Source organism: Chrysemys picta, chromosome 6 (assembly GCF_011386835.1).
Source record: "Chrysemys picta bellii isolate R12L10 chromosome 6, ASM1138683v2, whole genome shotgun sequence".
Lineage (NCBI taxonomy): Eukaryota > Metazoa > Chordata > Testudines > Emydidae > Chrysemys > Chrysemys picta.
Window position 1 is genome coordinate 65,263,368 of NC_088796.1, and position 25,229 is coordinate 65,288,596.

The 25,229-nt window shown below is 42.5% G+C and overlaps 1 protein-coding gene across 1 annotated transcript; it reads right to left on the reverse strand.

The window, feature by feature from the left end:
- Nucleotides 1-1,165: 1,165 nt before the first annotated feature.
- On the reverse strand, nucleotides 1,166-3,804 carry LOC135984315 (uncharacterized). Its single transcript, XM_065599243.1, has 2 exons — nucleotides 2,831-3,804; nucleotides 1,166-1,837 (listed from the first exon to the last, which is right to left on the reverse strand). The coding sequence occupies exons 1-2, from the start codon at nucleotides 3,405-3,407 to the stop codon at nucleotides 1,362-1,364; spliced, it is 1,053 nt and encodes a 350-aa protein (XP_065455315.1). The 5' UTR covers nucleotides 3,408-3,804; the 3' UTR covers nucleotides 1,166-1,361.
- Between the last annotated feature and the right edge of the window lie 21,425 nt (nucleotides 3,805-25,229).

Sequence of the window (25,229 nt, forward strand, 5' to 3'; positions counted from 1 at the left end):
CAGTACATTAACCGAAAGGGCTACTTTTCCATGGTGCTGCAAGCACTGGTGGACCACAGGGGACGTTTTACCAACATCTACGTGGGATGGCCGGGCAAGGTTCATGACGCTCGTGTTTTCAGGAACTCTGGTCTGTTTAGACGGCTGCAACAAGGTATTTACTTCCTGGACCACAAAATAAGTGTTGGGGATGTGGAGATGCCTATAGTCATCCTCGGGGACCCAGCCTACCCGCTAATGCCCTGGCTCATGAAGCCCTATACTGGCGCCCTGGACACTGAAAAAGAACTCTTCAACTACCGGCTGAGCAAGTGCAGAATGGTGGTGGAGTGTGCTTTTGGCCGTCTCAAGGGGAGATGGAGAAGCTTACTGACTCGCTGTGATCTCAGCGAAACCAATATCCCCATTGTTATAGCAGCTTGCTGTGTGCTCCACAATCTCTGTGAGAGCAAGGGGGACACCTTTATGGCGGGGTGGGAGGTTGAGGAAAATAGCCTGGCTGGTGATTACTCACAGCCAGACAGCCGGGCGATTAGAAGAGACCAGCGGGAAGCGCTGTGCATCCGGGAGGCTTTGAAAGCAAAGTTCCTGAGTGAGCAGGGTAACCTGTGACTTTATAGTTTGTGTACTGAGAAGCTAAACCTGCCCCCGTTTCTTTACCCAGGTAATGTTGACTATCCTATCCAGTTACATACCCCCTTCACCCCCCCTCCAACACACGTGTCGAAATAAAAATAGTTATACTTTGTTAAAGCACACCGTTTTCTTTAATACTGTTTTCGCGGGAATTTTTTAAAACTGGGACGCAGACTGTGGTGCGGAGCGGGTGTAGTGTTGTGACGCGAATGCAGCTTCTAAACTCAAGGATTGACAGGCTCCGCTGCGGTGGGATGCTTGTTTCAACGGAGCCTGTCACCCCTCCTGATCGGGACTGTGTGTATGGGGGGTCTATTTGACTTTGTGGCAGGGTGAGGACGGTTACAGATCCCATGCTGTGTGGCTCTGTGATCCTGCCTAAGGACCGGCGCTTAAGATCTGTAACTGCCCTCCCCCGCCACAAAGTCACAGAGCAACCCCCCCCCCCCAACATTACATCAAAACAACCTCCCAGACTAACCGGGGTAACTAGTCACTGCATCACTGCACTGTGTATGTGCCCTGCTGCTGTGCCTGCCCCCGACTATGTACCCTGCCAAAGGAGACTGTCCTGTCCAATTACCAACCCCCTTTCCCCTCCTCCTCCAAAAGAACATGATTGAAACAGTAGTTAACAGAAACGAATTTTTTATTATCAACTACACATGGCATTGGGAGGTGAAACTTGGACGTGGGCTTGTGTCAGGCGGGAAGGAAAGAACTTTTCAAATTTTGGGAAATGAGAGCCTTCTGCTACTAGAGCTCTCTGCAGGGGTGGAGTGAGACTTAGCAGGGACTCTGCCGCCTCTCCTTCTTTGCACTTTGGGTGAGGTGGGTATGGGACTCGGTGGCGGGGGAGGGCGGTTAGAGATGGACTGCAGCGGGGCTCTGTCCTCCTGCCTCTGTTCCTGCAGAACATCCACAAGGCGCCGGAGCGTGTCCGTTTGCTCCCTCAGTAGTCCAAGCAGCGTTTGAGTCGCCTGCTGGTCTTCCTGCCGCCACCTCTCCTCCCGATCCATGTTGGCTTGGTGCATTCGGGTCAAGTTCTCCCGCCACTGGGTCTGCTGTGATGCCTGGGCTTGGGAACAGGCCATAAGCTCAGAGAACATGTCCTCCCGTGTCCTCTTCTTCCTACGCCTAATCCGCGCTAGCCTCTGGGAGTGTGATTCCAGGCTAGGTTGTGAGACAGTCGCAGACGGGGCTGTGGAAATGGGAAAAAGGGAGTGAATTCCTAAGAAAGATAAATGTAGTTGTGAACAAAGAACATAGTCTTTCTCTGTGAACAAGACCATGCACAGCACCTTTCACATGCGTACTCAGCACAAGGTCGAATTCTCGGCCTTCGCATTCAGTGCCTGGGGTCTTGAACAGCAGATTTGAGAAGCGAGGCAGCACAACGGAATTTCTGTTGCAGGCAGACATGGTAAGCCGTACACTTGTGGCAGTTTAAAACTTTTATATTACCACTGGCCTCATTTCACATTTAAAGCAATGTCAGTCCCTGCTGCCAGCAATCCGGCAAGCGGGAACTCTGCCCCTGTCCCACCCCCTCGCGGCTGTCCCCGGGAACGATCCCTTTCAGCTGCCCCTCTCCCGCCTCCACCGCGTGGCTGCAAACCAGCGGTTACAGTTCTGTAAAGGAACGGGAAAGCAGTACCAACACTAACATTCCCCTACCTAATTAAAAGCAGGTCACCATGGCCGACATCACCTGATGAGGATCTCCGAGAGCGACAAAGAGAGAATGCTCCGGGAAAGCCTCCAAAGACCAGGGCCGTATGCCGCCCTGCTGTGCAGAGCAATGATCCCCGAGTACTTGATAATCTCGTGGCGCGGCAACGTGTCGTACTTCGGAGGACCCAATAAGGCCGCTCTCCCCAAGAACCTCATGCAACGGCTTTCAAGTTACCTCCAGGAGAGCTTCATCGAGATGTCCCAGGAGGATTACTGCTCTATCCCCGGACATATAGACCGCATTTTACTGTAGCTGCAGTAGCAGGGAATAAACAGTAGAGCGGCTTGTGCAGGACAATCACTGAAAACCGGACATTGCTAGATTTCTTTTCAAAACTTTCACTGCCCCTTACTAAACCGTTAAGCGCCTAGGGCACACTAATCATGAACAACCCATTCTTTTAATTGTTAATATTCCTGTTTTGTTAAAAATAAATGTTTAGATGTTTACAACACTTACTGGCTGATCCTTCACCAGATTCTGTGTCCGGGGTAACGGCTGGGGACGCTTCGTAGGGGATCTCTGTAAGGGTGATGAAGAGATCCTGGCTGTCGGGGAAATCAGCGTTGTGAGAGCTGCCGACTGCCTCGCCCTCCTCATCTCCTTCCTCATCTTCCCCGTCCCCTAACATGTCCGAGGAACCGGCCGTGGACAGTATCCCATCCTCAGAGTCCACGGTCACTGGTGGGGTAGTGGTGGCGGCCGCACCGAGGATGGAATGCAGTGCCTCGTAGAAACGGGATGTCTGGGGATGGGATCCGGAGTGTCCGTTTGCCTCTTTGGTCTTCTGGTAGCCTTGTCTCAGCTCCTTGATTTTCACGCGGCACTGCGTTGCATCCCGGCTGTATCCTCTCTCTGCCATGTCTTTAGAGATCTTCTCGTAGATCTTTGCATTCCTTCTTTTGGATCGCAGCTCGGAAAGCACGGACTCATCGCCCCACACAGCGATGAGATCCAAGACTTCACGATCAGTCCATGCTGGGGCTCTCTTTCTATTCACAGACTGCACGGCCATCACTGCTGGAGAGCTCTGCATCGTTGCCAGTGCTGCTGTGCTCGCCACGATGTCCAGACAGGAAATGAGATTCAAACTGGCCAGACAGGAAAAGGAATTCAAATTCAAATTTTCCCGGGGCTTTTCCTGTGTGGCTGGTCAGAGCATCCGAGCTCGCGCTGCTGTCCAGAGCGTCAACAGAGTGGTGCACTGTGGGATAGCTCCCGGAGCTATTAGCGTCGATTTCCATCCACACCTAGCCTAATTCGACATGGCCATGTCGAATTTAGCGCTACTCCCCTCGTCGGGGAGGAGTACAGAAGTCGAATTAAAGAGACCTCTATGTCGAACTAAATAGCATCGCAGTGTGGACGGGTGCAGGGTTAATTCGATGTAACGGCGCTAACTTCGACATAAACGCCTAGTGTAGACCAGGCCTTAGTTTCTAGAGTACTATATACATGCTTATCATTGTTATTACTACTATGAATAATAATAACTATGTGGACACATGTGTGAATGTTGTAAGGGCCCAGACCATTGGCACTTGTGGGTTTATAATGTCATATGCTGGCATCATAATACTGCTAGGAAGAGAAGATTGTAGAAAAAAGGGGGGGGGGGCAAGAACAATATACTTCCTATAATGCTACCAGAGAGAGATTTTTTACCAGAGACATTTTTAAATGGAAGAGGCTGTCACTATTTAAAGAGGCCAAGGGAAGTGTCTGGCTACCAAAGTGAGCATGAGGAGCTCTTAAACTTCTTGTTTGTTTTTGCATTTTAAATTGAATTTTAGTACTTATATAGCACCCACCAGAGCACTTCAAACTTGACTTCCTCTCTAAGACTATCAACAAGGTTATAGATTAGTGCCAATTATCTTGTTGTTTTCTATGTTATAGACATCTGTCCACTAGGCAAGAACTGGGCTTTGTTTATTATAACGTGTGAAATTTTAATTAAAAGGGGAAAGAACAAGATCATTTAACTTTCCCTCTCTTTTCCAGGATTTCTTTTGCCCAGAATGTTTCATTATCTCCCTTCTCAGTCATCTTGTCCAATCCCAAAAGGTCCCAAGAAATGGAGATTGGAACCTTCCCACTGAGGTAAGGACTCAAATATCAATTAAAAGTATTTCACCAGCACTCTGAACCCTCATTAAGAATCTGAATTTGGGTTGTCTATGTGTGCACACGAACTTTAATGTTATTTCAGAAGTCTGAGCCAACAGGAAACATTTTAGAACTCTGGATTACCCAAGTCCCACAGAGCCATTTTAAAGGTATTTAGGCACCTAAAGATTCAGATAGGTGCCTAGTGGGATTTTCAAAAGCCTCTAGGCACTGATTTCAATTGGAGTTAGGTGCTTAAACTGACTTGGAATTTTTAAAGATCCAATGTGGCACCTGGCTGCATCTTTCGGCACCTACATTTCTTTGAAATCTATCTCCAATTCACTTTTGACAATAGGACTTAGGCACTTTAGAAAATATTATCCATAGATTCTTAACTGTCTCTAGATATGGAAAGTGTGTTTTGAGATGAGGGCAGCCTACTAATAAGGGAGAAAAGAAATGTGAAAAAAAATGCAATAAAACCAAGACTACATGCTGTAGTTTAATTTGGCAGACGGAAGGAAAACGGTACTTTGCTAATTCTGGTTGGCGTGAATACACAATGGCAACCACTGCACTGCTATCTTGGACAGTGGAATTAGAAATTTGAATCCTAGGACAGATGCCAATGGAGATTAATTTTGTATTAATAACTATGATGAGTAGGAATTAAAACAGACTCTGCCATTCTAACCATTTCCCCTGCCAGCTAGTTAATGGAGAGACACTCTTGCATTTCTGATGAGAATCAAGAACAATGTCCTTATAAAAGACAGAAAAAGGAGCAAGAAGTCAAAAAAATCTGAAAAAATCCAGATTTAATAAAAACGCAAGATATAAATAAAACATGAAAACAGAGGGGATGAACCAGTCAGCACTTCAGATCACTAATAAGATGGGATCAGTTAATACCAAACAAATCTAACACTCCTAGTGTCAATGTTCTTATATCAGAGTAGCACCCAAACAGTACTAGCCACTGTAGAAACATATAGGAGAAACAATCCATCCCATCCATATTAAGAAAGAAAGAAAGAAAGAAAGAAAGAAAGAAAGAAAGAAAGAAAGAAAGGATACTAGTTTTGAAATAGAAAAAAAGGACTGAAGAAGTCCTTACTTATCCTGAGTCAGTAAGTAGTTGCACATGCAAGTAGTCCAATTGCATTCAAGGAAATCCTGACATGATCAAGAGTTACTTATTATGAAGAAGAGATGCTGCTTCCAGGGTCAATATTGCAAGGTTACAAGCCTCTCTTATGAGATGCTGAGCTCCCTTAACTCCCATTGAGGCCAAAAATCCTGTCCCATTGACCTCAGTGAGAGTTGAGGTTGCTCAGAAGCAAGCCCCAAAGCCTACATTTTTAAAGGTTATTTAGGCATTGAAACACTGGATGGAGCCACACCTAACTGATTTAGGAGCCTAAATATCGTTTTTAAAAGTGACTTAAGTACTTTTGAATCTGGCATCTATGTGCTTAAGTTCAACATTTAAGTGCCACTATCATTCTCAAAACCACTTCTCAGCTGCCACCCAACTCCACAAATGCCTAAGCTTCTACCAGTGGGCATGTGAAAAACTACTTAAGTCCTAACAAGCTGCTTAGAGCCCTAGTGAAAGTCCAGTGGTTGGGGCACTCAGCTAACATAAGAGAGACCCATAATGGGAACCCCTATTCTGCCTGATTAGGACCTAAGTCTCCCACATGCCAGCTGAGTGCCCTAGCTGCCAGGTTATTAGGGATTCTAGAGTGGGGTAGCCTCTCCTGTTGGAGCTATTCCACTTTGTATAAGTAATTAAATATTAATTGGGCCAAAGAGCAAGACACTCTACCCCAGTGGTTAGGGTACTCACCTGCAGAAAGTCACCCCAGAATACTTTATAGACTGCTGGTTAGGGCATTTAACTGGGATGTGGGTTCAAATCCCTGCCCCAAATCAGGCAGTAGGCTTTGAAGCTGGGTCTCCCACATCCCATGTGAGTGCTTTAACCATCCTTGTTTGAATTCCTTAAACATTTGTGATAACAACAACAAAAAACTTCACAGGAAATATTATTTGTATTGAGTTAGCATGCAAAGGCCCTAGTCAGGATCAAGCTCCTGTACCCTAGACACTGTAGAAACACACAGGTAGACTGCTCACTAACAGCTAATAAGAGATACAGACTTAGTCATACTGAAAGGGGGGGATGATGCTTGACTTAGCAAAGCACTTAAGCATGTGCATAATTTTAAGAATGTGCTTATGCCCCATTGAAGTCAGTGTGACAGAAACACATGCTTAAGTGTTTTGCTGAATAGGGAAAGAATTTAACATATGCTCAGAGATATGCAGATGCTTACATGCTTTAAAGAATCATTATGGATATATAACAGCATTGAGAAAAAGACTAACAAAAAATGGTGTATATCATAGAGTATGTCCACACAACAAGGGCTACAGCAGCACAGTTGCAGTGGTACAGCTATGCCCCTATAATACTATAGTGTAGATACTTGCTTCAGTGACAGAAGTGTTTTTCCAATCACTATAGTAAATCTATGTCCCTGAGGGGCAGTAGATGGTGTCTTCACTAGGACTTAGATTGGCTTAATTATGTCTCTGAGGGATGTGAAAAATTCACACTGCCTGAGTGACACAGATGAGTCAACTTAAGATTTAGTTCTAGATCAGGCCATAGTGTTCCTTGAAATATAACATTAGGAAATCCCCAAGTCTAGTAGGCACAGAAGTTACTCTCTCCCACCTGCAGTTTAACAACTGATAGTATCCAACAACAGTGCCATAAATTTGGCTAAAATAAATATCAACCCTGTTCTTTGCCTAAAAACCCAAATAAATTTATTTTTCCTTAAAATAAGTGACTTTTTATTACAGTTATATAAGCTATTATGATTGGGAAGTAACGGCACTGCTAGATATCCTTATTTTCCTGGGGTACAAAATCTAGGACTTTGGGTTTAATTGTTTGCACTGTAATGCAGTTGATTACTACAGCATTTTGAGAGCCTCCCCCCTTTTTTTTTTACTGATACTTTTGCTTGCAAGAAACTCAGTGTTTATAGCAACTGTGCTAGCTGAGGGTAGCATGGCTCTTCTCTGAAAATAAACCCCAAGCTTTATCTATTTTCACCCACAGTATAAAAGAGAAAGGCATAAACAAGATATTAATATTTCACAGAATGCTTTGATAGAACAATATATTATTTATTTATATTTCATTGATTTTGGGGAAAGAATAGATAGTAGGGGGTTCAATTGTTAGAGATAGCAGAAACAGTCTTGGGGTAGCGATATTCTCAGTGTTGTCATATTGATAATGATACTGGAGGAAATGACTAGTTACTGGCTGATGTCAGGAAGAAATTTCTACCATAGTGCAATGAATAATTTAGTATAGTTTGGGGTCTTTGCTCTTTCCTCTGAAACCTCCAGCATTGGCCAATTTAGTAGGCAGGATACTGAGCTAGATGGACTATTAATAAAGCTTTTATTACATTCTTATGAAATATTGCAGGACAAAGGACACTTTCTCTTCCTTATGACTGTATTGAGGTAAGGAGCCTCCCAATCAGGAAAACAATGAATGTACCTTGTTCGCCCTTGTTCTTTCCTTGATAGTTGCCTAATGGAGGGCCTGAAAGATGTTTGCTAGATAGGTCTTCAGGGGCATGAGTAGGGATCATTGAAAAATTGGAGCCTTTATGGCAAAATGCTTATATACAAAAAAATTATCTTTTTCCCACACACAGTTTAACAGGCACATTTGTATGTTTTTTGATTTTTTTAAAAATCATAAAATTGATAAAAGTTTAAGTTAATGTGAAAATTAATGTCGATGCCATTTTTACTATACATAAAAAAAAATTGTCACCAGAATTGTTATTACTATCAGGCAACTTAAATTCTGCATATTTATGAATAGGTGATCGATGATTAAAACAAAATCATCCTAGATTGATTAAAGTTTTCTATCTCTAATTAAATTAAGTAAATAATGTCATACCATTTAAACGGCTTTTCTTCAAATGCAGTCCACTTGTTTGCCTTTATCTTGACAGCCATGCCCACCAAAAGGCAAACTTTTATCAAATAGCAATATATTTTCACTTAAGGAAAATTAGTCTTGTCTCTGATTCACATAGCAGAAGATTTTGAGAAAAATCTATGCTGTCAAAATTCTCCATTCTCTTTTGTCTAGTTGTTTGGTTCCAATATCATTAAAGCCTCAGTGGTTTTCTAACTGGAGCCAGCAGTTTTGGTGCTAGTATTATCATGCACAAGCATACACATAAAAAATTCTGTCTAATAAAAAGGAACAGAATAATGAGAAGAACTAATGATGTAATCATTGCTGACGCCATCAAAGTAAAGCACAGGCAGCGATTGCAATGGGTGTTGCATTTCCTCTTTTTCCTATCGCTTACAAGAGATAACAGAAGCACCAGCTCTTGCACACACACAAAAATGTTTTCATGCTCAAAATCTAACAGATTTAGAAGATGAGCATCTTTTTAATATAATTCTGTAAGAATTGTATCTAGTATTTCTATGTAAATGCAATGTCACCATACATAGCTCACAAGAACTTTCAAATTACAGCAAATTATGGTCAAGTTAAAATCATTATTTTTTTGAGGGAGTTCTGGGAAGATAAGGTGGCAAAGACTGGGCTGAAGCTGGCATAGATGGGACTATATATAATAGTGAGAAAGACAAATAGAAAAAGAGTAGATAAAAGATTGGGAGTAAAGCAAGAATGAAAAGCCTTACTCCAAATACGTCCTACCGGTGGATTATGACTGAATTTTTAATTTTTTTCACTTAGCTAAAGAAAATGGAATAGCAAACCAAAAACAAAACAAAAATTAATTGTTGCTTCCTACCATTTTCAGAATCACATTTGTTATTCATGACCAATCGGTAAAATTGCTAGTTTTTTGTGAAAATCTTGGCAATCTCACACATTATAACATGAATGTTTATTTGTCTAAAAAATACTGCTAGTATCACTCAATCATAATCAGAAATGATACCAACTGTTTTGGGAGACTACCAAAGAGTTCAAAATAAATATTTTAAGTAAATGCTTCATAAGTGATGCAAAGGATGAAAATAGTTGTCCTACCTATTTGGTAATTATTCAGTATATTTGAAGAAAATCATGATTGTAAGCAGTTGGCTAACCAAAAGAAGGGCTAATAATTCATATTGATAATGAATAGTTTGACCAATTCTACCTCTGTTTTCTCTTCCAATTGTTGGGCAAATGAGAATCACACTTATGTTTAGTTTTATACAACCCGAGAAAAATATAATGTCTACATTTTGTTATATTTGTATTTATAGGTACCTACACATTTCAAGAGAAATAAAATATTTCCCCTTCCTCCATGTCTTTGGGAAGGAAGCAGTTTGCCGAACTCAGGAAGAACATGTTGTACAAAATTTTAGGCAGAAATTGAACACATTCAGTTTTACTAGTAGGGTTACCATAGGATTTTCCCGGACATGTCTGGCTTTTTGGGCCTCCAATCCCCGTCCCGGGGGGAAATCCCCAAAAGCCGAACATGTCCGGGAAAATAGGGACATGCGGGGCTGGGGGTGCTGGGCCGTGGTCCAGGGCCGGGCCGGAGGCCCGCGGTGCTGGGCTGGGGTCCGAGGCCGGGGGCCGGGGCCAGGCCGGCGGTGCTGGGCCGGGCCGGGGGTGCTCGGCTGGGGGCTAGCCCGGGGCCGGCACCCCAGGGCCCGAGCTGAGCCAGGCTGGAGACGCCGGGGCCAGAGGGAGCCGCTCGGTTGGTGGGGCCAGACTGGGCCACGCCTCCTTCCCCCATCCCCCCCCCAGCTTACCTGCTGCCTGCTTCAGGCTTCCCACGAATCAAATGTTCGCGGGAAGCAGGGGAGGGGGCGGAGTCTTTGGGGAAGGGGTGGAGTTGGGCGGGGCTGGGGCGGGGCGGGGGCGGGGCCCAGTGGAGTGTCCTCTTTTTGGACACTCAAAATATGGTAACCCTATTTTTAGAGACTATATCTGTCTTGCAATAAACAAACAAGTGAAGAGCGCCATCTGTTTACACAGGCAAACAATAAGATGGTTATTTCTGAATGTAATTCTCGGGGGAATAAATTGGATTTAGGGCCTAAACTAGTTGAGAAAAAGATACAAAGAAAGAAGCAGAAAATATGTAATTCACTTCAGTTAATATGGGAATTAAAACTCTATGAAATGTTAATGCCACGCCTAATAAATATGTTAAATAAATTGTTAATTTCTTAGGAACGCATCAGAAGTAAAAAACCATTCATGAGAGCATGATTGTAATGAACATTTGCAAACAGCTTATGAAGAGAGACAAAGATCTATGTAGCTGTTCACAGAACTATCCACAGTATCCCAGATTTGGGCCATTTGCTGCATTCTCCATAATATAAACTTTCATTTTGGGAAAAAAAGAAAAAAACTGTTTCTATTCCTTCTAGTTGTGCAGACACAAGACTCTGCGTAGTGGTCTTGTTGAGTGCTCCAGTCAACAAGACAGAAACAATAGCATCTGAAGAAGTGTGGCTTTCCCACATTAAGATAAATGAGCTATTAATTGAAGCCTAATTATCAGGATGTTGGTTGCCCATGTTTAAGAAATACAAGCAGATTGACCAAGCAAAATGAGAATTTTAGGTTAGCATAAATGCAGAATTTCCATTCGATTTATATTGTAGTGAAAATGGATCAGGAGACTTACTCAGAGTCCCTCACTCCCTGCTACTGGCCCCTCCTCTGAAAGGCCAATTCCTTAATATAGTTTCCACTGTTACTCCCTGCTCCATCTGCTAATAACATTTTTTTAAATTATGTTGTTCATTTTTTCAAGCAACAGTGCAGTGGGCAGTAGCAGACAAATAAATTCAAGGGTGTGACAGGAAGAACTAGCAATGTGACCAGAATTTCTAAGCAATCAACTATATTCCCACAGTATTTACTAAGGTATTTCTATAATAGCTGAATTATATATAATAGCTAGCTGGCAGGAACAAGAGCAGCTCAAGCAGGGAATGATGCACTGGGGGTGGGAAGGGGTAAAATGGGGCCCGGGTAGGACTACCCCTCCCCACAAGCACCCCTTAGATCCATATATATACAGGGGAGACCCCGCTATGGAGGCACTAGGATCCAGGATGTGTCTTCCCTCCCTCCCATGGGGAAAACTGCAGAAAGGAGCCAGCCAGAGACTGCAGCCAAGGCCGACCCTAGACCAAATTGCGCCCCATGCACGAAGCGTCTTTGGTGCCCCCTTCCCCCATTTGTTAAACTTCTGAATACCTTATTTTTATTGCATTTATAGCCCATTTCATGACTTGATGCATGATTTGCATGCATGTTTTATCCCTGTCATATAAGACAATACACTTGCACACTAGGATCTGTAAATTTGTGTTTATTCATGCCGTATACAAGCAAATAAACAATTTGTTTCCTTTAACCTTAAAAAACGTTTTAATTTCAAGAATAACTGAAATGTAGTAACATCAAGAAATTGAACTGTGCACCAACATTGTGTGGACCATTATTAAATAGTGTTAGAGGACGTGACAGCCTTAGAATGTTAACCCTAGTTCTTTAGTTCAAAAGGTCACTTTTCTCACCTTTGCCCTTGCAAACTGAAGTACAGCATCAGACAGATCCAAAGTCTGGCCAATGGCATTTTCAAGCAAAAAAGTAGCAAGTGATGTCAGTCTCTCATTGGCCGTCATCTATCGAAGATATGTTTTAATGAGCCTGAGCTTCAAAAAGCTGTGTTCACCACTCATTATGTTCAGTGAACAAATTATCCAACAAGCCCTGGAAAGCCAAATTATTCTTTGCAAGGAAGAGAATAATTGAGATCAGATGCTTAAGCACATTCCTCCAATGCTGGGCTTCTACTTTAATAATGCACTGGTTTTCTGCATCTATGCATTTATTCAGCTTGAGCCTGGACTCAACCTCCATCTATTTGGAGTAGGTCGTAAAATGGCTGGGTGACTTTTCTTGTTGCTTCAGCACATCAGCTAAATTATGCCAGTAATTGTACCTGGAAAGCACAAGCAACAATTCTGAATTCTTGTCAAATATTTTGAAGCAAAAACAGAACACCATTAGTTGATTTCGAGTAAGCTAGCCAATGCGGATTCAGTTTCTCACCATTTTCGAGCACTCTTTTGTAGTCTGACTTTGAGAAGTGTCACTTCTGCTCATTTACTGGAAACATCATATCTTCAGTTTTGCCTGATTTGTATGACCAATATCAGCAGAGGTTAGGATCGCCAGCCATAAAGGAGAACCTGAAGTATCGATTTGTGGTGTGCAATTTTTCTCACTGCTGCTTTTGTCATCATGCAAGGCTGATTCTTCTTTATCATTTCTCTCCTCATGTAAAACAGATTTTTCATTGTCATTACTTTCCTCTTCATGTGAGTCACATTCTTTTTTATCATTACTCTCCTTTATGACGCATAACATGGATAACATGGAGGTCGGCGGAGGGGGTCTCTTCCATCCGTGCTGGTCCGCTGCCAGGCCACCATTGCCCCTTCCCCCCATGTGTGTACCTGAGCCGCCCCCTCTGAGACGCTGCCCACCCATGCGGTCCCTGCGACTGTCCTCCCCGCTGCTTTGGCGCACAGGGAATGATGGGGACTGGGCCATGGATGTGCATGTTATGGTTGCATCCTTTAACTGGATGATTCTCCATCACTTTCTTTACATTTTCATTCCTTATCTTACAGTAAATCTGCTAATTCCTTAGTAATAGGACTTCCATCATTTATGTTTCACCCCTCAATTTATTCTGCAATGGGATGATCGCTACTGCCTAAAACCTAGTCTATGTTGTTCTGTTTCAGATATTTTCCCATCAAATTTGCCCCTTGCTGAAAACCAGATTGCAACTGAGCTTTTCACTTCCTATACTGAGCTTCTGAAGGCTTTTTCTGGGGCATCTTTTTTTTTTCTACGGGGAAAACAGACAGTATAAGGAAGAGCAGAAGTCTATGTTCCACAGTCTTAGAAAGTCATCAAACATTATGTGCTAAGCATTTCAAAAGAAGTAACAATATTTCTTTTATATAGTTGCATAGATAGGTGATTGATTGGTATCACTGGTGTCTCATTAAATATGTCCTTTATTAGTTGTTACTAACACTCTTCAAGTCTTAAAACAAAAGTACATTTTCACAATTAGCCAATAAAATAAGGTTCACAATATTACAGCTGGGCTCCCATTTCACTTCAGTTCATTCTTATATCTCACTGACTGACTATCAATGCCCCGTATGTACCCGCAAGGGCATGGTTGACAAAATTTTAGGAGGTTAGAGGAAAATGTAGTTCTCAGAAAGTCTGGAAGATTACCCCACATTCTACAAAGATCCAGAACATTCTAGGAGGCTAGTGAAAAATGAATCCACAAACAGAATACTTGAAACATTTTACTTCAAACATTCTATTTCCCCTTTTGTCACTAACAACAAAAAGAGCACCCCAAGCCTGGTGCCCTTCAAGCCCCGCACTCCACTAAGTTGCCTGAATTGCCTGCCCCTAAATCCAGCTCTGACTGCAGCTGCTGGAAACAGAAGCAGCCAAAGCATGCCATGGAAGTGACCTTAACTGGACCATCAGAATTTTGTATTGATTGGTCACTTTGGATGATACATATTTTTTGATCACCACTTCATGTCTTTTTTCTGGGTAGCAAATGACAACTTTGGGCAACATCGCCATTAGTACATTGAACAGCATCACCATCAAGATGGCCACCTCCTTCACCCCAAGCTGGAAAGAAAGGATTTACTATTACATAATTGAACCACCATTGTCCTCATCCTGAAAAATGTTCTGATCTGATCAGATGAAGGAAGACAACTTGTTGATATTACCATCTCTGTGGCTGTGTACTGAGCAACTCGAGAGGAGAATCAAAAAGCCATTGTGTCAGTTTCCACCATCATCTTATCTCTCTTGCATTGAGATTGTACCAGTATTCAATAGACCAGGGATCGGCTGTTGTAGGAGCAGCAGTGATCTGTATGTCCTGTATGACTATGCTATGTATAACCTGTATGCTCAAAAGGTCTATTACACTTCCCCCACCCCCGCTTTTGTCTCCTCTCCCTCTTTGAATACCTTTGAAGTGGCTTTCCCCCTCCATCTCCCCCTCCCTCCTGGAATACTTGTGGGATGAATGGGCTGGTTGAACAGCTGGAAGATCAGAAGAGCTCCCAGGTAGACAAGATCTCTGGGACTCTAATTAGGCAGCCATGTGCTCAGGAGTGCACTCACAAGTTTGTACCTCCCATGAAGGCCCTTCACCCAGACTGCCTGGCCAGTGGTTCGCCGTGTTGCATTCCATCATACCTTGGGAAGACATACCTTCATTGCACCATCCATCGCTGCTCTGTGGGGCACTTACCTTGAAGGAACCTGACATCTCCAGTGCCATGCCTGTCCTGGGAGCATGAGTGTGAGTGTGGACCCCCCCCTTCTTTTGAGCTTAGCTATCAGTATAATAAAAATGCTGCTTTCTGCCAAACTCTGGAGGGTCATTAGTCCTCCCTAAGCTTACTAGCTGGCCCAATTTTGGGTAACATCGGCAACCTTTGGCATGCGGCCTGTCAGCGGATTTCCCTGACGGGCCACATGCCAAAGGTTGCAGATCCCTGCAATAGACCATTTTCAAGGAGTGGGCATATCAACCCACCATCTTCTGAACTGTTGTCAATCTCAGATCAAATTAAGGGATCAGCTGCTCACTATTTGAAGGGTAGAACAAAGGGATCAACCAACTAGGGTAGCAAGTCTTGAGAGTTACTTCTCTAAAGTTCATATTCAGCTCTAACTGAAATCAATGGAAGTTTTTCCACTGACTTCATTCAGGGAGCCTGTAGTGGGGCAGTTACCCCAGTCCTGAGAGAAAAGGCTAGGCTGATTGGGGAAGCAGCCACAGCTGGGGCCACACCCCAACCAGGCCACAGCTCGTCCTATAAAAGGGCTGTGAGCCAGGAGCTAAGTCAGTTTCTCTCTAGCTCTTGAGAGAGAAGGACCTGGCTGCCTGGGAGAGAAGGGTACTTGAGACAGAGCAGTGCTGGGGAAAGGGAGGAGGAGCTGGGGAGTGCCAGCCTGGCAACTCCCCAGGCTGCAGGCCTTGATAGAGGCCTATGCAGGTATGGGGGCTGGGAGGAGCAGCCCGGGGTTAGGCAGAGGCAGCTGGTCCAACCTCCTTGCCAATGATGAGGGGCCATGACAGACTGCAGTTTCCCCGGTGAGTGGAAGCTAGATGAAGACTGGCAGTAGCCACTGAGGTGAGGTGGGTGAGAGGGTTGGGGATTCCCCTGGGAGGGGAGACCCAGAGTGTGGGGGCACTGCCAGGGGGCAGCATCCCAAGGTAAAGGGGCACCAGGGTCCAGGAGGGACATAGCGGCCTAAGGCAAGTGGGACATTGGCCAGCAGAGGGTGCTCCGAAGCTGGAGTTGAGCTAATTCCCAGGACGACTAGCAGGAGGCGCCGCACCAATGAGTCTCGCTTAGCTACAGAGCTGCATTGGGGAGTAAAATGGCATCTTCTGGGAGATAACTAGGGTAAGAAAAAGCCTATGCTCCAATAAATAACAGCCCATCATTGCTAGACTAACTCATTTTGAATAATAAAACAAATATTGTTTATGCATAAACTATTGATGACTAATCGTGATTTAGTCTTCAGGTTTATTGATTATGAATGCTGCAGAATTTTTATTGAACTGATGTAGCAACTTACAAAATAAACACTAGTTGAAATTTGGTTGAAAATTCAAGAATGAAGGAGAGCCTAAATGGTGATATAGGAATTTCTTGAGGCTAGGAAATTATCCTTTTTGCTGTGTGTACATTTACTATAATTGAGGTAAATGAATCACTCTGGAGAAGCATTATTTTATATGGTCATTAGCTATGAAGTTTACCTAGTGCATATATTTTACAGAAGAAGTAATAGTGTAGAGTGTACACATGTAAACTAATTGTTTTACACTAAATTAAATATGGGATAGGCACAGTACTGTGAATCAGGAACTCCTGATTTCAAATCTTGACTCTGACATTAGCTACTTCTATTGTCTTGGCAAAGTCACTTCACTGGTCTTCCTCAATTTCCCCATCCATGAAGCGGGGATAATACTTACTGACTTAGCTCATAGGGCTGTTATGAAGATAATTAGATATATTTTGCATGCATGTGAAACTTGAAAAGTCATATATAAGTGCTAAATTTATAAGATACAATATTGCATTTCTATTGCCATTTTTGTCCATTAATTACAGTTCACAGATGACACTTTGATGAGCAATTGAATTTGGCAGTTTGACACTCACCTTTGACGCTTGGGGACCTGAATTCAGGTCATGCCAAAGACTTCATAGATTATGATGTTAACTGTCATAAAAGCCAGTGTATATATTGGGATTTATTGTGGCCATTCAAAGAATATATGTAAATAGAAATTAGTTGTAATTTTATCCTTTGATGTATTTTAAGCTGTTACTTTATAGGAATGACTTACTATGGCTGCATATGTCTATACTGAGTATGAGTGTTTATTGTTTTACCTTTGTCTCCTTGAAGTTGTGCAGTATTTAGAATGTCATGCTACCTATACTTAAATTTGGAATCAGGTCACCTATAAGCATTCTCTTTGAAAACATCTGTGTGATGAACCACCAATTCAACTGTCTCCCAACAGAGCTCTATTTCTTGAATAGAAGGAACAGTAATTAGCAAGCAGTGAATTTTTGTAAATTATTATTAAAAGTCTAGAAGTCTAGCCCAACCGAGGAGTAAATTAATGTAATCTTGTCTTTTTCTTCTCCTCCTTAAGCAATGCAGCCAGGTCTTTAGATTTTGATCAGGAGACTGCATGTTATGCTAAAAGGTATATCACTGTATGGATGATATATAGAGAATGAAGTTGCTGAGTTCTACTCAATCATAGAGATCAGAATGTAGTAGCTACTATATTGGAATAGGTGATTGGGTCTTCTAGCACAAAGTTATGTCACTGACAATATCCCATAATAATATTTCAGATAAATATGTTAATTCCCATTATGTAGCCAACTTTGCAATATTACAAAATAGGGAAAGGAAAAGAGGATAAATTTCAAGCTGATCTGGACCCTAAGGAGTTACTCAAAGGTACCCCTTATGAAGCACCAGGACTAATAATCTGGGGTTATTCATATTCATCTAAATACCTGAAGCTTTTTGAATCTTACTATTGTTTTGATAATACCTCATAACCATTAGTTCCATAGGGTACATATATATTTCATAAATAATACTTCCTTTAACCAGTTTTTAAATTTTCTCATTAATTAAATTTCCTCTTGTTATCATATATTTGTAAAGTGTAAACAAAAGTATCCTGTTGGCTTACCCAATATCTTCTCTATATTCATAATTTTATACATCTACTTTTAGCTTTCTCCTTTCTAAATTATATTATCTCAGCATCTTCTCTTCTTATGGAAACTCTCAACTGTTATCACTGACCCTTTTGAGCCCTTACTATTTCTGTTCTGTTTTGTTCTATTTTGTTTTCTTTTAGATGAGGCGATCAGAACTCGACCCTGTATTCTAGATATCCATTTAGAATGATAGTTAATTAAATTTTCATGAACGGTGCTCTTTTTCAAGGTAAACGTATTGATGTTCAGAAATAGCTCATTATGAAACACAGATTTTTATGTATACTAAGTGATATATTTCTGAAGATTTACCTATCATAACTTAAGTATTCATGACTATTAGAGGATGATGTTTCAACACTGTGGTACTGACATTAGCAGTATAACTCACATATTAATACCATGCATATTGTGCTGAAAACATGTCTGTATGTATGAAAACATGTGCACCCTATGCTAATGGAAATATGCACCCTATGCTAATGGAATCCATGGTATATTTTATGACCTTTTAATAAACCTTAGTAAATGATCATAAACTTTTACCAATGCTCATGAGAAATTAATGGCATTTTATGACTTGTCCATGATTGCCACATTACATTCCATGAAATAAATTCAGCACTCTTTTTGCCCAATGGAAGCTTCTAATTCAGGGGAGGGATTTAATGCAATGGGAGGGAATATGGGTTTATTACCCTGATGTTCTCTCTCTGAGATTTCATGGCAGGAGCAGAGGGGGAGCTTTTACCTGGTGGCTAGTGCTTGATAGTAGCCCTGCTACCTAAGGCTGCTTGAGTGACCAGGAGGAATGCACTGAAGCAATGCAACTTCCAAAAACAATTGTCAAGTCCTTTCCACGAAGCGTGCATTAGAACCTACTGTACTTGGCTGCAAGATTCCTGGAAAGGGGGGGTTTTGTATCTTTCAACACCACCATGCTTCTGTATGCTTCTGAGCATAGGAGTACACCTGTGGGGTTGAATCTAGTCCCATATCTTCCCATCAAACCTTACATTTACAGTGATATTGGGGGTTCCAGAAGTAGAACAGGATATGTTCCAAATTATTGCTGATTATTGATACTTTGCTGACTCAGGGCCTGTCATAACTATAAAGGGAAGGGTAACAGCTCTCCTGTGTACAGTACTATAAAATCCCTCCTGGCCAGAGACTCCAAAATCCTTTTACCTGTAAAGAGTTAAGAAGCTCGGGTAACCTGGCTGACACCTGACCCAAAGGACCAATAAGGGGACAAGATACTTTCAAATCTTGTGAGGGAGAAAGGCTTTTGTGCTCTTTGTTTGGGAGTTGTTCGCTCTTGGGACTGAGAGGGACCAGACATCAATCCAGGTTCTCCCCATCTTTCTAAACAAGTCGCTCATATTTCAAACTTGTAAGTAAAAAGCCAGGCAAGGCGTCTTAGTTTTACTTTGTTTTCTCAACTTGTGAATGTACCTTTTACTAGAGTGTTTATCTTTGTTTGCTATACTTTGAACCTGAGGCTAGAGGGAGGTCCTCTGAGCTCTTTAAGTTTGATTACCCTGTAACGTTATTTTCCATACTGATTTTACAGAGATGATTTTTACCTTTTTCTTTAATTAAAAGCCTTCTTTTTAAGAACCTGATTGATTTTTTTCCTTGTTTTAGATCCAAGGGGGTTGGATCTGTATTCACCAGGGAATTGGTGAAAGGTTTCTCAAGGCTTCCCAGGGAAGGGAATCCATTTGGGAATGGTGGCAGCAGACCAGAACTAAGCTGGTAGTTAAGCTTAGAAGTTTTCATGCAGGCCCCCACATTTGTACCCTAAAGTTCAAAGTGGGGATACAGCCTTGACAGGGCCTAAACAGGACTTCAATTAGACTAAGGCATCTAATCTTCTTAGGTGCTTTTGAGCTTGCCATTAGGTGCCTATCTGCATATTTAGATGCCTAAATACCTTTGAAAATCTGGCCTCTCTAGCTGTTCATACTAACTTCTAGTAGTTTAAAAAGTAATGGAAGCAAAAAGGGACCGCACTCTGTGGAACATCTTTCTCAGTTTAAATTACCAGATGTATGAAACAATTAAATTCAGACTTATTGTTATTATTACTGACTTTATATAGTGCTGTAATGGTAAACAGTACTGCACATTAGGAATTTTTCCCCCTCCAATATGAAATTTGTATCCAATGCATAAAGTTAGGACCACATCCAATTCTTTCTAATACAGAGAATAGATAATGTCATTTGATACTGCTGACAGGCTTTTTGGCATTTATTTAAAAGATCATAGCTGGGGCTTTTTAGCTTCCTGGATTGTTATATTAAACCAAAACATGATCTTGTATTGGCAATTGTAAATCTGCCTTTTTAAAACCAGCTTGATCTCTTCTAGATATTCTCCATCCATCAAGAAAGATTTCTCCATTTTTGGCTATTTTGCAGTCAACTATATCAGGAAGACTGCTCTCCAGCTCCTGCATACCTTTTTTTTCTTAAACATGGGCTGTTATTAGCACTCATTTCAGAAGTCAGCTGCCCTATTAAGAAGAATCCAAGGAAAGTCAATCTCTATAGCTGAAAACAGACATTGTTTCAGGTGCTTAATGTTAGAGAAAGGGGACCTGTTTGTATCATGAGATTCTTTTTTGTGTGTGAAAGCTATAATAATAATAACATAATCATTCTTTCAGTTTTAAATGTGCCTTCTTGGCGCTTGGCAGATGTCACATTTTTTAAGAAGTTTTGAATCAGGGTCATCTTAATGTGACTTATTTGAACTAACCCCCCCAACTCCATAGCCATAGCCAGACTTCACAGCTGACCCTGTCTCTATAATGGCTGACCCAAAATTTCATTTCTGGATACCTCCAAAACTTCCACATGTATTGAACTAACTGTGCATGCCCCTTTACAGAGAAAATTCAAAGGGTCAGATCATCAGCTGGTGTTAAGTAGCATAACAAGCCCCAGAGGGCCCTGGTGCAAGAGAAGGTTAGGCCCCCCTTTTGATTCCTCTCTAGGTCTCCTAAACCCCAATCCAGCCCACCATCCCCCAGCTCCCGCCTAGCTCCTCCACGGTCCCATCTAATTCCCTCACAACCCTTCAGTACCATAGCTCCTGCCTAGTTCCTCTCCAGAACCCAATCTAGCCCCCCACCACTATTCCAGATTCCGAGCTCCTGCCCAGTTACCCATCGCTCTAATCCAGCCCTTCTAGCTCCCTGCTCCTGCTTCGTTTCTCTCCAGCTCTCTCACAATCCCCCATCTCAATGCTTCCCCGAAGGTGCAATCCTCCCACACCTTCTCTGTTCATCCTTGCTGGCCTCTCATGTCTGGGGTCATCCTGCCTGGAAGTTGGGGGGGGGGGGGCATCCCAGTTGTCTCCCTGCCCTAGGTGACCAGCAGGCCTTGCTTCCCCTCAGCAGTCCCTCTTTGCTGCAATGCAACTCAACTTCTGCTGGGCTGGTAACAGGAATAGAGATATGCCTGTGCAGTTAATCCATGGCTAGCAGACCCCAGCACCAACACAGATAGGGTTGCCAAGCATCTGGTTTTCAACCAGAACACCTAGTCTAAAAAGAACCCTGTTGGCTCCTGACTGGACTGATAAGTCTGGTTGGCTGCTGCAGGGAAGGCAGGTTCCATGCCTGGCTCTGAGCAGCTCCCAGGAAGTGGCTGGCATGTGCCTCTGGCTCCTAGGTGGAGAGGTGGTCAGGGGGACTCTGCGCGCTGCCCCCGAGTGCTGGCTCCTCAACTCCCATTGGCCGGAAACCAATGAGCAGGATCCCCTGGGAGGCTAATATGAGGGGGAAAGGAATCCAGGAGAGCTGGCTGTATTTTAAAGACTCTTTATTGAGGGTGTAGGAACAGATCATCCTGATGTGCAGAAAGAATAGGAAATATAGCAGGTGACCAACTTGGCTTAACAGAGAAATCTTCGGTGAGCTTAAACACAAAAAGGAAGCTTACAAGAAGTGGAAACTTGGACAGATGACTAGGGAGGAATATATAGTTTTTTTTTTTTCTTTTTAGGTGATCAAAGGATCAAAGGCCAACAACCTTCTCAGCTGCAGTGCGCCATCTATGATGGGCCTAGTGAAAAATGTGGAAGAACTTGACAGAGTATTTAATGATACTTGACTTTTGACAGGAGATCCAGTACAAATAACCTTGAGACAATGCTGAACAATATAGAAAAAACAACACCTCTACCAGACAGACCTTATGTAGCAGGGTGCTGGTGCAAAAGCACCTAATTAGCCCCTGCACAGTCAGCTCCAATCAGGGGACACAGATTGGGGCTGACAGAAAAGGCCTGATGCCAGCCTGAGGATTGGCAACACCTGCTGGCCTGACAAGCCCCAAGGGCTGGAAGGGAGCCAGAAGGCAGAGGGCCACCAGGGAGAAGACAGTTAGGGAGGGAACTAGAAGCCTCCCAGCTGAAGGCTGACTCTGCCTGTAAAGGAGATGACTAATCCTGTAAAGCTTCTATATAGATGTCCCACTGGTGGTGGGACAACCTTAAGTAAATAAAGACATGGGTGTTGCACAACCATGAAGCCTCTCTGATCCTTATTGGGGGCAGCAAGCGTGCCCCAGAAAGTCGGGCGGGTCGTGAACCCTGTTACACCTTGGAAGAGACTAGCTGCTGATTTATGCTAATTAGAAGTCATAGTCATAATGGACTACTTTTCCAGGTGTATCGAGATAATGTATGGCAATATAAGTCTTTCAGTTATTGAGAAACAGTTATTGAGAAACTGAAGCAAACTTTTGCTCATTTTGGTATTCCAGAAGAACAAGTGATGGACAATGGATCACAATTCACTGCTGCTGAATTTAAGTCATTCCAAACAAGATACGATTTAATCATATTACTAGCAGCCCACATTACCCACAAGCATATGGAGAGACAGCCAAGAAAATCCTAACACAGGAAGATCCACTCCTTACTTTTCTGACATACCGTCAATATTAATAGCTGCTACTAGATATAGTGCAGCACAACTCCTAATAGGAGGACTGCTCAGAACTATTGTTCCAAGTCTGGAAAAGAATATATCTCCAATGTAGCTAGATTGGATAAAAAGGCAAAACGAACTTATGAATAGACAGCTTATAGAACAGACAATGCTCAGAGAATGAATGGATCTAGAACCTAGTAACTGTATTCATGTCAAACTGAATGGAGAAAAAGAATGGACAGCTCCAGCTGTCATTTAAAAAAAAAATCACCCAGATCATATGTGTTTGAGACTGATGGTGGAGAGTTCAACAGAAACCATCAATATCTAGATTTTATTCCTCACAACGAAAAATCAAACTCCACAGATATTGGATGTAGAATAAGAAGACTCAAGGATTCCAAACCAACCAGAGCCAGTCATTGCAAATAATGGACAACCCAGATGACCAAGACGTTACACGTTCAGGCTGTGTAATCAGAAAAATAGTACAGTTCAGAGACACTTAACAGAAACTGATATGTTCTGAACTTCTTAGTGTAAATTTTTTCAATGGTAGGAATGCTAAACTGTATTATACTGTTAAGCCAGTAGGTGGCTCCATGTGTAACACATTTAACAAGTTCACAAAATCCATTCCTGGCAGAGCATTAAAGGATCTTATAGTGAAGACATCTGAGGTATCTCTCTGACAAGGAACTAAGGAGGCTCTGTAGCCAGCCTATCTGATACAGAAGCCTGGCCTGCTAGTAGCTGCCCTGTAATCTACTGTGTCCAAGGTGTATGTGACATCTGGTTCTATCCACTGGGGGTAACTGGTATATATGATCTGGTTACATCCCAACCAGTAGGTATACAGGTTCCTGGATGCATGGATCCTATTGACTGTGCCAGTTGGGGTGCAATCCCCTTATATCTCTCTGGGCACTTCAGCTGAAAAACCCTGAGAGGACCAGCCCTTACCTAGGAATTGCCTAAGTACAATGCTTAGTCACATCACTCTCCCCGCAGCCAGCGGTGCTGGAACAATTTGTGTAGGGGAAGTGTTGAGAGCCATTGAACAAAACTGTAAACCTTGTATGTGATAGAAACCACTTCAAGTCAGGGTGTGCAGCGGCACCCCCAGCACCCAGTCCTAGTTCCAGTGCCTATGCCTACAGCATGCCCATTATGCTGCTAGGATCAACTGTGCCAATTATACACCACCCCAGATGGTTATTAAAGCCAGTTATATGGCTTCTTTGTGCTGTCAGAACAGTGCCAAGAGGCCATAGCAAGTTCAAGATGAAGCCTTTAGTCTCAAGCAAAGAAAAAGGGGAAAACACAAGAGAGAAAGTCAATAGTAACAACCCATGTTGAAATAAAAATACAAAGCAGGCAGAGCCTGGGCATGTAAAATTAAAAGCAAGTACTTGGAAGGTGATATTGCATCGGCCATTATTACTGGTGCTAGTACTGCTAAGTCCATTGTCACAGGGAAACTGTTCAGCAAGACATTTGCTCTGGAACAGAGTATTCAAATGGTGTGCTGGTATAAGAACAACAGTAATACGACTAGTAATATAGCACTATTAGTAAAATCAGCAAAATCATGTTGTCCTGTGCCCAGCCTCATACAACAAAAATTCTACATTTCTGCTGTTCAGGAAGTGCAGTGAGTGTAATGTGGGGTTCCACACAACCATGTATGCCATGGGGCCATGCTCCATGACAGCAGCTCCCCCAGGAGTGTGGAGAGAGGTTGTGGGAGAATCAATCAGCTGTATGATTAAGCCTTGCCTTCAAGTGAGGGGAAGATTCTGTCCCACCCAGCAGCTACATGGTTCCTCTGCCATAAAGCCCTTTTATTCAAGATTTGCATGCAGATATAGGATCTGATTTATAAAAAGCAAAATATCCTTCTTTCTCTGCCTTCACTTTCATCAAACAGGGTATTTTAAGACCAAGAAAGAAAGAACCTACAGCAGATGTTGCACATGGCAGTAGCCCAAGTAACAGACTAGAATGTGCATGGCCACTGCTTATCCAAAACACTGAATCTAAGAAGTTTTAAAGGGACATTGTCAACTTGATATCTAGTCAACTTCTCAAGTACCACAAGTTAGAAAGTACTACAGTTACTACATCTGTATTTTTGTTCCCTTGACAATTTTTTTTAATTTTATAGTAACATTTTCCTATTTTAAAAAATACTTATTCCTACCATATGCTTGCATGAAAGATGCACACAATTAACAGAGAGAACGGATTGACTCTACAGTGGAAGTAATAAATCTGGTTATATCTTGTGCTATACATCCCATTGACTTCAACAGCATCTGCACA

What these genes read in the sequence shown, in the direction of transcription:
- LOC135984315 (XM_065599243.1), bottom strand. Translation starts at nt 3,407, where the DNA reads ATGCAGAGCTCTCCAGCAGTGATGGCCGTGCAGTCTGTGAATAGAAAG. An exon ending in ATCTGGTGAAGGATCAGCCA is followed by an intron (nt 1,838 to 2,830) that starts GTAAGTGTTGTA and finishes CCATTTCCACAG; the next exon opens with CCCCGTCTGCGACTGTCTCA.